This window comes from Tribolium madens, unplaced genomic scaffold, assembly GCF_015345945.1.
Source record: "Tribolium madens isolate multiple individuals breed KSU strain unplaced genomic scaffold, Tmad_KSU_1.1 Scaffold_19;HRSCAF=116;Tcas5.2_LG9, whole genome shotgun sequence".
Taxonomy (NCBI): Eukaryota; Metazoa; Arthropoda; class Insecta; order Coleoptera; family Tenebrionidae; genus Tribolium; species Tribolium madens.
This window is the reverse complement of record NW_025400983.1, coordinates 12998708-13012975: the sequence shown is the minus strand read 5'-3', so window position 1 is coordinate 13012975 and position 14268 is coordinate 12998708. Positions and strand designations below refer to the sequence as shown.

Sequence of the window (14268 nt, the reverse complement as noted above, 5' to 3'; positions counted from 1 at the left end):
CTGTGCAAAGCTCAGTTTGTTAATTTGCTACAAAAATGACGATAAATGAAATGGCAATGCTGCTTGTTATCCGATTTTGGTGTAACCTTATTCGATTACATTAGATGAAAGGAAACCGTAAATTGCTATGAATTTAGTTTTATGACTCGTGACGCACCACAGAAGGCGTGCCAACGGATAGGGGTTGGTGATTTGGTTTCTAGTATTTTTTGTTCCTACTTTTTGCTCTCTCTTCTCGTTTCTTTCATTTTAGATTTCATGCGCTCTAACACTATCATGATTGACGAGAAAACGATGAGCTTTTACATAGGACCAGAAAGGAAACGGCTAATCTCACCGTCTGGAAATGTATTTTTTATTTTTACGCCACGGCGACTTTATCACTTCGCCGTTGGTCGATACACATCTCCATAACCACGGCACTGCACCATCGATTTAATCAATTTCAAACCGTCGAGACTGAAAGAAACTTGCGGTGATCCGCACGGAAAATGATATACACTCTGCTTCTGTCCTGTTATCAGATTTCAGTTTGCTTCAGACGTTTTCGATATTAGATACAAACAGTAAAAAAACAACAGCATTTTGGCGCATATCCGCTTGTCTAGTTTGCATAATGGCAAAATCAAGAAGTTTTCAACTTAGACAATGCCGCTTAGGGTATCTACTTGACTGTCACATTATCAAAATGAATATTTTTTTTATTATATGACGTTTCAGATGTTTTTTTTTTATTTTTTTTTGAGATAAGCACTATTATAACTTGTTTACTTATTTAATTTTTTGACGCCAGATTACTTTTTGCTTTGTACTATGTGACAAGTTGAAATCAAATAGAGTCGTCTAGATCCGGAACAGAATCGGAAAATTACTATAATATAGTGTAGCCAATTGATAAAATCTGTCATTTTTTTAAATTTTACGGTCAAAATTGCTTATCTCGTTTTGCGAATGATTCTCTATACTTTAGCCTATGCTGTCTATGGTAATAAAGATACTGTGTAATGTTTATTTCAGGATAATTTGCTGACGTTTTTCAAAAACATCCTTGTTGGTCGGAAGATAAGTTACGAGTGGTTTTGGAATAACGGTCTCGTATAAAATGTGAATGCCCATCTTGAGGCAAACTTATTTATTAAATAGCATATCACGGTTCTTCCATGTCTCAAGAATATTACAAACTGATATGAAATATTCTCATTTGAATATAATCCACCTTTATATTGTAGGTAAACTTGCGTGCAGAAACAATATTAAACAAATACACTTTATATATGGAAGTCATCCAGATGTACATTTGAATACATTTGTACGCAAATGAATTTATTTATTTAGTTTATTTTATCCTCTTTGACATCAGAAGGATTTCATTTTGAACGCAGAGAAATTTTTTACAACTTCTGGAAACTAGGTTAATAAAATCAGTTTTATTATTAAATCGTTTACTTCTAGAATTCTACTTGTGTGCATATTCGGGGCTATTTACTGGCGGTGATATTTTTCACTAAATAACTGTAATGTTGTTCAGAAATATTCACCGGCGACAGGCTTTTTCTGTCACAACAAATCGAACTTGTTTTGTATCATATGACGTGTCCATAATTTAATAAAATGCCTGCATAATCTAGCTAACAGACCGTAACAATATTTGGAACTATCAGCCAATTTCGGAATTGAACTCTGCGCCGCAATGCATTAATATCACGGTCATCAGTTTTGTCCAGAATATACATATATCAGGCGTTTCCTTTTTATCATTATACCGTGCCAATATTATTTAATAACGGAGATTGGCGCAGATGCTTTAAAAACATCAAAAAATCGAACTAATGGCGCATTAGCCCAATTATTTTTCCTACTCTCCATTCATTTTCGAATTTATTTACCAACTTTTTTCTCGATACATCAATTTTTGTGGGTGCAACTAATTTTGCGAATTTACCAGCATCTAATTAATCACTTCTTTCTTTTCTCTTTTCTCTCAAAAGTCATGTTTACTACAAAATTGGATGGAGTAGTATAGTAAACAGAGTTTAATTTTTGATTCGGTTTTATTACAGCCATGAATCTCGGCCGGATATGGTCTATCCTGACCGGAAAGGTTTGCAATATGTGGTTAAACGCTACAAATATAGATTATTCATTTAGTCTAAAAGTTAACATTATGTTTTAATGCAAAAACGGTTGGCCAATTACTTACATTTTTTACTTCACAGAAAGCTCGTTGAAAATAAAACAGCCAAATAAATTGTTGTTTGTCTATCATTGTGACTTTATGAAGAAACCTCAATGGAAGTATATACTCGTAATTCAATGGAAGAAAAATGAGCGAAATGCATTTTATTATTTTATAAATGTTGCAGTTATTTACATTTTGATAGTGCATACAAGGTGTTAAAAAAAGATAAAAAAAATATTTAAGTAGGTAATAGTATAGACCAAAATAAACAAAAAAAGTCTTAATAAACATGGGTCTGCGAGATATCGAATGTGAAAATTTTTAGAATTTTTACTATACAGGGTGATTCTTAAATAGACCGACAAAATTTTATCCTTGGTTGTATCAAATGAGTACATGCTGGAAAAAATATTAAAAAAAATTCTTCATTTATCTGTTCTCCAAATAAAATTTATTAAAGTTATTTTTAAGGTAAAGCGTACGCCACTGATGTATTCGTAAATAGTATTAGGTAGTGGAAACCATGGTTTTAATTTGATGAAAATGTACTTGATAATTGCAAAAATTCATAAACGCCATAAGTGGCACGGATCAAGGGGGTTTTGCCCCTAAAAGGTATAAACGTAAAAAGGGTACAGTTTGTCTCTATTTATCCTTGGGAAGCTGTGATAAAATTTTGTCGGTCTATTTAAGAATCACCCTGTAGAAGCTTGTTTGAACAGATTGTAAATAAATGTTTCAAAAAACGTATAATTTTCGATATTTCCGGAACCGTCACTTTGCGGATTCATGTTTATTAAGACTTTTTTGTTTGTTTTGGTCCATACATTTACCTCCTGAAATATTTTACAATCTTTTTTAACATAATTAAATTTTAATTTGCGTTTGATTTCGATTTAAATGAATTAGCGTTTTATAATTTATAGTAAAGCTTCATGTGAGAGCTGTTAACCCAGTGACATCACGGCACGCCTTCACATCTTCACCTTGTCCGTCGTTATTTACCCGTTTGCATTATAAAACGGGCGCGTTCTACATGGTCGACGCTTCTGAAATATGTATGGACGACACCTAATTATTGCCGGGCCATAACTGTAATCCCCCAGCTAGAATACCAAATTTTGCCCCGTAAAATTTATGTTCGTGTGTACAATGTACTCAGCTTTGTGTTTATATGGACGGTTGTATTATACGAGCTTTAAAATTTCATTAGTCAGAATTAATGTGTTTTTTTTAACTGAATTAAACTCCGTTCGACGAATTTTTTCTCTTTCACGGTATAATCGTCGAGGCGACATTGTGCCATGGAAAGTAAGCAGGGAAGCAAAAAAATGTAAAAAGGGCTTCTCGCACATCCGAAAGTGTTTCGGCGACACGATGACGCGTAATACATCAGAAAAGAACCCCCCGCATCGCGCACAAGTTTCAGCAGTTGCCCTAAAGTTTCAGGGTTCGGGGTAAACAAACACGCAAACTTAGTTCCATTTCCGCGATTCCCTGACGTATCCTCGGACTTTTCCAGAGATCCTGATACGATGCAATTGTTTTCGGAAATTGGATGAAGCCTGAAAAATGTCCTCTCGTAACACTTGCGGTCACGACGAAACTATTAATCTGGTATATGAACCGTCGAGGCCGACGAAAACATTTAAAAGAACTCCTGGTAGTAAGAGGAAATCGGATTTGGTTTGGATGTGCCGTCGGCAATTTCTTGATGTGTGAGGTTATCCGGAGAGTCTCCTCTCGGGGGGCATTTGTCTGTGTGTGGCGTTAACTATGGCGATAAATAACCCCAGGCCTCATCTTAGAGTGGAGTTTACAACAACTCGACGACACGCTGATATGTGAACATAAACAAGACGCACTCGCAATTGAATTAAATGATTATGTCGTTTAGCGTTGTTCTCGCTTCGTCGCCAGATTTCAGCCAGATTTATAAGATTTATAGATTAAATAAATCCGATCCTGTTATAGAATTTACTCGACACCAACAACAGGACGAAAACACGCTCTTGCAATTATTATAATTGCACAAGATGGATCTCCCACGAGCTTACACCGCCTTTCGTCATTACAAATGGAGTTTTTTCTAAACCAAAGAAATAACAAGCAAGACATGCAATATTTTGTCACTGACTTTTTAACAACGATTTATCGTGACCATATTTCAAAAGATGGCAAAAATCCTGAAAATTTTATAGATAGAAATTAGTCTTGTGTGATGAATTGTGGTAAACTTTTGCAAACTTGCTATATTAGAAGCATTTCGTCTTGAATAGACTTAAGAAATCCACCCTATATATTTATTTGATGTTTCCATCCCGGAAGATGGCAATAAATCAAAGATATTGCCTTCAAATACCTAGAGGGGAGCTTGTAAAGGCCAATACACAAAGAAAGAGAGCATCGATTTGGTGGTTTTTGGACACACCAGGAATTATAGCAACAACCTTTAAAGGCGAAGCAAAGGTGAACTGTTTCCCCCCTACGTGATTGACCTTTGAGATATGGAAGGAGAAGTTGGAGTTTAAGAATTGATTGTGTTTCCTTTTTGCAATTACGGTGGCATTAAAAATCGTTTCGGAATTCAAAAAATTTCGGCGAAAAGAAAACCCGTCCAAAAAGTGTATAAAGTGGGTCTCCACGCCACGGAGGCCACATAATGCAGTAGTGTTCGGAATAGGGAAGCAGCTGGATTACATAATAAAAGCAAATATTTAAGTGCTGTTTAAGTACGAGACATTCAATTACGGACTGCTTTATTCGCCGAGCGACTAGGAAGTGGCTTACTGTTGCGAAATTAACATTGGAGTTTGATTCAATTATGCCGAAACGGGCTTGTTTTTAATTTGCTTCATCATCGTTTCTAATTACCATTCTTCCGATTGTTTGCACTTTGAGAAGAGTTTAGATGCAGTTTTACTATTCATCTAAAAAGGGATGCGCACCGGCCTTCGTAGCTCTATATGTTTATATGTCGACAAACAAGTGATTGGGGTTGAGCGAATCAATGTTACGGCGCCTTAGTGTCGCCAAAAGCAGCCCTTCGAACTCCAAGGTGCCATACAGTACATATCAGCGTGTAGAGAGATAACATCATGGCGCCAAACTCCACCATGTCTTAGCGAAAGTGATGACTGCCTATCCATAGAACAACTTTCTCGACAACTTTTTATGGAAAGGGTAGTGACGGTGGCAAAAGCTGATCTGGAAATAGGCAAGTTTTCGACAAAGACCTCTCTAAATATCGAAATAATATACTACAAGCTTCCAACGTATCACTTTGTTGTTAGATGATCTAAATTAATTCGTATCAATGTTAAATGGATAAATTTGGCACCAGTTTCTATAGTTCTGGAACAATTAATTGGATCATTTGTCGAATAGGTAAATACATTATCATCCATTCTGCGCAGCTTCTGGTCCATTATGAAATCCCCTGTGGCTGTATTCCAGCAGGCTTATCTATTAAATTGACATTATTCAGCCACAAATTTATACATATTTGGAGAGGAAAGCCGAAATTAGCAACAGTTTTTAAGGAAACTTTGTTTTGATAAAAAAACATTCGTACGAGAATTTCTAAATAGAAAAATGTGTTCCGTTTTTATTGTTACAAATTTGAACAGGTGATAGAATATTTAATTTTAAGACAAAAGTTTTCTATGAACGTGTATCGAAAAATATTATGTAAGGGAACTACACCCTCCGAAAGGGGTGATGGGATTTTTGCACTAGTTCAGAATAGGTAAAATAGGTACAGCTGATAACTTTCAAACACCTGAACGAATTCAAAGATTAAATGTCACAATTTTTAATCAGTTGCGTTTTAAATTGAAAGAGTATAGGGTAGAACGAAATTAATTTTAAATTTTTATCCTGTGCAGGCTCTGTAGCATAAATTTCAAAATGTTTTTGCTCAAAAAGGGTACCTACCTACCTTGCAGCGAAAAAACGCAAGTGATCTCCTTTTTGTAAAAAACTATGGAATCTATAATTTTGTTGCTGAAAGTGGCAAGAAACTTTAGCCAAAGTAGTTAGGGTACTTTTTATCCTAAGCTCAACCAAAATTGGACAAAATTTATGCACATGAACCCTTTTCAGGGTGTGTAGCTTACATAGTATTTTTTGCTAATGTTCATAGGAAACTTTTATCTTAAAAATGAATATTCTATCACCTGTTTAAATTTGTATTAAATTTGTAACAATAAAAACGGAACACCTGTACATACATTTTATAGATTTTTTTTGGTTGCAAATGAGCTTACCTTGCCGGTGAGATCATGTACATAGCCCATTGCTCGCTCGGTTCTCCCTCAGGATATCATTATTGTATGTACAAGCCAGCGTTGAGTGGTGACATTTGCAGGCGTCCGCAGGGATCCATGTAATTCCAAGCTTACTCTGACATTTCTACACTTAAATGATCCATCCAGTAAACTACTTCGTTTCTCGACGCCATCCAAATGTGACATGTCGGAAAAGTGGTTGATTTATGAATTATTATTAAACCCATTTTGTTAAGATTTTTTCTCGGGTATTTTACTTATTTATTTTTGTATCATTTGTGTGTGCATCGTTTGCATGTTGCGCAGTGAAATTAATATTTCACATTTCATTTGTTACATACAAGGTGGGCACAAAGGCGTCTATAACATGTAAAGACTAACGATGTATGTTCTCGTTTACTCGCATCATTAAACACTCAGAGTCCTCTTTGACCCGGGACCTCCAAATGGATAAAGGTTGTGGCAAAGCCGCTTACTCTTGGGCACAATGTTGCTGCCGCAAAGTTTGAAATCCAGCAGCCGCAAAAACTCTCGAGTTATTATTTCGTCCTGATGAAAAGCTGCGTTTTTTTGTTGTTCGCGTAGCAAAAACGTCCCTCTTCTACCATCTACTGCCTTCGCAGCAACACAGCGAAGATTTTGCGTAATTGCTCTGTCTTTTTTTCGGTTAGCGACTCGTAATTACCAATGATGAATCGGTTTAATTTGCATTAAAATGCAGGCCGGTAAAAGCGCGATACTCGTTCTCACGTAGGGCCGTTACATCAGAGCTTCCAGCGCTGGAGATATCTGCATTAAATGTGTCAGATTATAAGCTATGAAACTCAATTTACATAATTGTGTTGTTTGATATACGGTGGCGAGGCGACGCCAAATTTTTTTTATTCGCAACGTGTGGTGCGGAAATTGTGTCTCTGTTCGGGCACCAATTGAAATATCGACCATGGTCAGATGAAAGAACGCCGAAAAACACGTTCCACTTTCGAGTGCATTTGTTACAATCGCCGCCTCGACGGGAGCACCGTGTTCTGTTAATTAATAACGGATGTCAGGTGGGGCCGAACTGTCTATACGCTCACTCCATCAATGAATCAGGGAAATTTATTGCATGTCCTCTGATATTTGCTGCAAGACATGGGAAATACTCGCTTGCGGGCTGTGTGTTTCTTTATCTACATGTTTGGATGACTTACAAATCGCACATCGCCGACAACAGTGTCATAAGTACTAAAATCTTGTTTCCCAGATAATGGCTTTAAAAGATTTTTTGCATAATACATTTCCTAGATATTTGTCAAACTATATTCACTATTTAAAGGCCACTTTCAAAAATATTCTTATGCCAGTGTTCCAGCATAAACTATGAGTTATTTCACAGTTAATGCATTAAAAATCTTGAAAATCAGTTTCTGATACTTGCACCTGCGAAACTAGAGCTAAGAGAAGTGAAAAAGCGAAATATTCGCAATTAAAATCCGAACACTTAGATATAAATATTTCTCAAGGACGAATAAACTTTTCGTTACACATTATAGGGATCGGATATACATAAATAACAATCGGTCAACATTTATATTCTTATTGAAGTATGTGGTCAGAATAAAAGCAAAGCAATGATTGGGCTTGTTAATTAAAAAAATGTTTTTATTTCGATCATTCATCCATTCCTCATTAGAGGAATGGATTTAACTGGTAGAAATTAAATTTGAATGCTTGTTGTGGCAAATTTGAAGTGCAAAAGATCTGTTTTCAATAACAATTAAGCCTCAAATCTTTCACGTCGACACTGTTCTATAACATGCTTGAAAATCACCTAAAAATTACACTGTTATTCACCCTCTAATAACTGAGCATTCTGAACCCTCCTACATGATTTAGGGTTACGTTGACAATATTGTCAATTGATCTTTAAATTTTAAAGAGATACTGCCCAGAAAGAGAAGCTAAACATTCTTTTAATACGAAATTTTAATCAGTTATTAATTGTAACATACCTAGTCTGTACCTAAAATTTTTATTTTTAACAATTGTTGGAGGTGTTGGGATTTCAATTTAGAGTGGTATATGAAACAAACATTAAAATTCATTGCTTTGCATAACTTGCACCTACAAAACTGTAGCTGAGAAAAAAAGTGAGAAGACATATGATACAAATATTCACTTTCATCCTTCCTAAGCTAAAGTTCGCTCTCTTAAGAGAGTTGGGGAAAAAACGTTGAGCCCAGCTTGCAAAGCACTTTTCTCACTTGACTATCATCCCATCGCGATAATTCATGTCGATGCAATTGCGACCGAGATTCGTTCATCCCGGATTGGGGATTATCGTCGTGCAGTTGCCGCATCCGAGTATAATGCCTTGGTGGTAGGTCCGGAAGTCGATGGCTACAATGTCGCCAGCGACGTATGCACATATCATCGTTTAATCTCATTTAGCCAAGAAGATATGAGTCGACGCGTATTAAGCGTCGCACCGCCTGTGACAAAAGACCGGGATTCCGCTGAATCGGCGGGTTTTCTTCTTCTTTTCGCGGTCCCGGCTGTCACGACTAGCGCTCGAGGATGAGTTATTGCCTATCTGTTGGACTGAAAGGGGGAAATGGGAAGGAAAAGCTCTCCACCGACCCAATCTCTCTGACGCACGTGCGCTATCGCGCCCGCAAACTCGCCTGAATAATATTTTCAACAAATCTCGAATGCGGCCGTCCTTTCTCTTCCCTTTTTTTTATTTTCGCTCGTATATACCTACTACGCACTTATTTATTTGAACCCCGGCATAATTGATAAAAGCAAATTACATCATTTCGAAACGACACGTGCTAAGCTCCTAAAAGGTTTTTTAGCCAATACCAACGTACAGTCGTACTTCTTTAACTTGAATACCTATCTAAGTGGGATTAATAATATATACATGTAGACAAACTTTCCATTAAACAAAGTACAAATTAAGCGAGTTGGAGTGTAGTAGACATGCATTTTTATTATTTGTAGATGCAATAATTATCCAGATTTGTTAGAAATTGCTATTAAAAATTCGTTTTTAGCTAATGAAATTCATAATCATTTGGTTTTTTTTCGTTGTTATTTTGTTTGATCACAAGTTGAACTAAATAATTGTAAGAATAAAAATGTAAGTAGCTAAAACGAAATAGGAGCGAAGTGCCTTGATGTTAACAGTGATTCATGCATCGATGCACCGTAAAACGTGACGTTAAGGTACAGCATCAAGGTAAAAAGTGGAACTTTGTTGTTTATAAACGTTGCTGTCAGTTCGCCGATATCTGCTGCAATAGCAGGAAATGGCTTTAGACAGGCTTTGCAAAACGCGAAAGTCGATAAAAGTCGGATTTCAACAGTAACATTAATCGCAACAGCAACAAAAACTACAATCTCAGCAAACATTCGCTTTTATTGATAGATATGAAGACTTTAAAGTTACTTTGTATTTGTACCGTTGCCATCCGAAAACCTTTCATTTTTTTAATTCCTATACAAATAATTGAGGGAGCTTTTTGGTATAAAAATTACTCGCTTGAAAAAATTCTTTTTACCATATTATTGTAGTAAAATTGTTTCTAAATATCCTAGGAGGTCATTCCAAAATATTACACAGGCTGAGTCACATATGATAAAGACCCTAACCGATTTGCAGACGCAACTCGAAATACCTTCTCAGATACCACTATGCTTTAATTCATGTACTGTTTGAAATTTTCAAATATATCTGTGGTAGTTTTGACAGTTTTTATAAACTGGAGTCTTACAGCAAGCGTACCTTTGACGGTACAGATTCAGCCACAACATTTTTTTGGCATTCTCCATATATTAAGATTATGTCAGTTTCTTCGTCGTTTGAATATGTTTTGAGATATCAAGGACTACTTTGATTCAAATGTAATAATCAACATTTTTCAAACACAACAAAAGCTAATTTATTAATGAGAATGTATTTTGGTTAAGTCTGACAATCGGTTAGGATCTTTATTATAAATAATTCGTCCTATATTATATCTTGCCTCAAACTGTTGTTATTGACTCATTTGCTGGTTTTTGCTTAATACCCATACTTTACCTATTGGCAAAAAGGTTTCTCTTGAGATTTTAAAGCGTCTAAGAAGTTAAAGTTTTTTTTTTTTAATTTTTTGGCAGAAAGCGGTAACTAAAGGATGTTTTTATGTTATTATGTTTGTCCGAACAACATATAAAAACTTTTAAAATAAGCATTTTGTAGCCAGTGTAGCGAAATAAACGAAATAATAAACGACATCGGAAAACGCGGTTTCATCGACCAACCATTTCTAAAGTAACTTTTTTTGTTTCAGGTTTTGGATTTGTCACATTTCAAAGCGAAGATGTTGTAGATAAAGTTTGTGAAATCCATTTCCATGAGATTAACAATAAAATGGTAAGTTTTGTTAGGAATCTTGATCATTTTGGATGCCGAAACTTTTATCGAAGAATTGGAAACGTTCAATGATAATAAAAGAAGTAGTTTTTGTGTGTTGAAATGTTCGCAGCGAACATCGCTGCCGTTGAAACATGTTCCGGTCGCAAACAAATCTCGACGACAATTAACCAACGTCGGCCTTCAGGCGACTCCGGAATTACATCTGAAATTAATTTAAAGAGCTGCTTGTGAGACGCAATCTGAATAAATTTTAAGCAGCCACTAAAATAAACAAAATCCTTTCGAGTTGTGGCAGGTATGATACTAATAGCTGCAGGTGAATAAACACAATAAAGACTTGCGAATGCAACTACGGATTTCTGTTTAATTAGGAGCTACAGGATAAGTGAGATGATGAAGACCGTAATGAGATCTAGCAAAGTCGTAGCTATTTATGTGTGACTTGCGTTTTATCATTCTCTATAGTACAATCAACAATAGACCTCGGGCTGCTAGTTAGTTATAGAGGATTATATGTATTTACCGGTCCAAAGATCACTAAAGATGGAATTACCTCGGTTGCAGTTACATGCGCAAATCTGATAAATAGAAAATTTATAGACTGTATGTGCATTCGTAACTAATAAATTGCAACAATGCGGCGGGAGTTCACAAACTTTTTAGTTACATTTTTTAAATAAATCAGAAACTACCAATAATAAGGTTACCTTTGCATGTACCAAGAAAAAAAAAGTACCTACATAAAATGCATCTCAAGTGTGCGATATTCCCCATTTTCCCAACAGTGACGATGTTGAAAAAATGATGCCAAAAATGTCTAAGTGACAATATTATTAATGTGTTTCAGTAATAAGGGCGTCGAGGTTCTTGTCGGCCAAGCGCCTCCAAAGCGCCTGTTACGATTATTCCCTTTGTCAAGTACGAGTAATAAGGATCCTCACCTAAGGCGTCGTCTGAATCTTGAGGGATTTTTTGAGTAATAAGGCAGTCGCTTTAAACGTGCGTTATTAATATGGGAATTTTGACGGTACACTTGCTCTTTAAGGGTTGTTTTAATATCATGCAGCGGCATGAATTAGTCTAGGGATGTTTATCTTTGCGAATTGTGTCGTCCCGGAATTTCGTCTCGACGTCGCTCTCCGCGTGACAAAGCGCACCCCAACTTTACAAGCCCGAGCTTTAGACGTGAGCCAGCTATATATCTTGGAGCCTGTTTGCCCGGCCGATGGCGTGTCTTACAATCAGAAGTGATTTGCAGGGCACCGCTTCCAATTACCCACGAACTCGTCCACACTCGGGGCCCATTTTAATGTCGCCTGACCCAAATTGGTGCGCGCGGACGCTTCCCAAAGAAACTCTTCTGTTTAATTACACAGGAGTATAAGAGGCCGATATTTTCACTAACTTACTTTTTTTTCAAAGACTAAATTTTCAAATAATACTATTTACTCCTGGCTTTCTTAGTAAATGTATCAAAATTTTTTGGCACACGAATTTACGGGGTGTCGATTACAGGGCTGTAGAAATGGCTTAGGGAGTTTAATGCTCATTGGTTATGACTGTTATGAGTGTTATGACAATGTTACAACAGAGGATGTGCTTATAATTTACAACTTAGAATAGTTCGATTTAATACTTGAATTCCTAAGGAAGAGTTTTTAACTTTTAATAATTTTGTTTTAGTTTGATTATTATTAATAAAAAAATAAAAATGTTTTTTATTCAAGTGGTTATAATGTGATAATAAGCAATAGATTTTTTAAAATAGTGTTTAGACGGTTTTGTAGATATGATTTCTAAGATACATTGACTTTTTAAACGACGTAGATTTTTTTTCAAATAACTTTTGATATACTCAAAAATTAACATTGCAGACGCCATAAGAGAAAATCTTTTTAACTTAAACAATTAAAAGTTTTAAACATCTACAAGAAAAGTGTGGTTTTATTGAAGAAATAAGGGCATACAATTTTGCATTAATTTTTGTTATTAAATATGCCATAGCATGTAGTAAAAAATTGAAGTCGCAGTTCGTATGTCTCAGAATTTTATACCAAGTGAATAAAAAAGTATGGAACCAAACGTTTTTTGCATAATTAGTTACTTTACGAAAAGAATAATTAGTGCAGTGTAAAATACTCTAAAATGTGATCGTTTTCAAGAATAAAATTTTTCGTAATTCCTTTTGGTTTTCAAGTTTTGCAAAAAAAATAAGAGCAACCTACTACGACAAACTTGTGTAGAGATAAATTACTGAAGGGAAGGTGACTTATACCCGCAATGTTAGATTCTTGGTCCAAGCTACAAACACCTTTTACAACCTATTTTGAATGTTTCCGTTCAATGTATAATTATGTATTCATTTTTAGTGACTCATGTATACAGGCTTACCGATTTTCAAACGCAACCCAAAATACATTCTCGGATACCACTATGCATTAATTGATGTACTGTTTAAATTTTTTCAACACACCCACACAGATACCTTTGTTAGCTTTGACATTTTTTATAAGTGGAGTCTTAGAGTGTATACCTTTGACGGTGGAGATCAGCCACATTTGTGTGGCATTCTCCATGTATTAAATCATGTCAGTTTCTTTACCGTTTGAATTCAAGGGAAAAAAGTGGAATTGATAACACTGTCAAATTCAAAGAATGACATAAACAACTATTTTGATTTCAATTTAATAATTTTTTTTTAAATACAGCAAAAGCCAAGTTACCTGTAAAAATATATTTTGGGTTGCGTCTAAAAATCAGTTAAGGTTCTTATTATACAGGGTGATTCAGATAAGATAATGAGCCTGACGATCTGGCGATGCAACCCAAAAAACAAATTTCACGTCTTGATCTAATTTTAATTACGATTTGCATTTGCAATACAAGTTATCTCATGTTGCTCTGACAGGGCTCTGACAGGGCTCTGACAAGCAATTTATGATTTATAAAAAAAACTGTTTCCCTACCTTTAATGTTTCATTCGTTCATACATTTTGTATTGGGTTTACACCAAAAAAACTTCTCTAATTTCTTTATCATTCCGTGAGAACTAAATGGCGCGAATGATCGTTCTCTGCACTGATGTCAGACTGACATAAGATGATAACTTGGATTCAACTTGCAAATACTAATTTAATTTGGATCTAAGGCGTAAATGAAATTTGTTTTATTTTTCGACACTGTCAAAATTTACGGTTTTTCTCCCGTGTAAGGAAGTTTTGACAACTGTTTGGCATTTCTCAATACGAAACGTCAGATTATTTTTAACAGATTTAAAGCAAGTTTAAGCCTTATTGAGTCTAATTCGAAGAATAAAATGTTGTATTCAACTCGTTTGAGTGTAAATCGGACGCTTTATTCCACCTCGTGGATAATAAACCACTCGTTACACTCGT

The 14268-nt window shown here is 35.5% G+C and overlaps 1 protein-coding gene across 10 annotated transcripts in view; it reads left to right on the top strand.

Annotated features, from left to right (window-relative positions):
* LOC123015952 (RNA-binding protein Musashi homolog Rbp6) overlaps window positions 1–14268 on the top strand; it is a 301201-nt gene that overhangs the window by 271650 nt on the left and 15283 nt on the right. For all 10 annotated transcript variants that reach the window (XM_044416064.1, XM_044416060.1, XM_044416061.1 and 7 more), the window contains one exon: window positions 10788–10870. In XM_044416064.1, the coding sequence (XP_044271999.1) occupies window positions 10788–10870 (83 nt within the window). The remainder of the gene's footprint in view (window positions 1–10787; window positions 10871–14268) is intronic.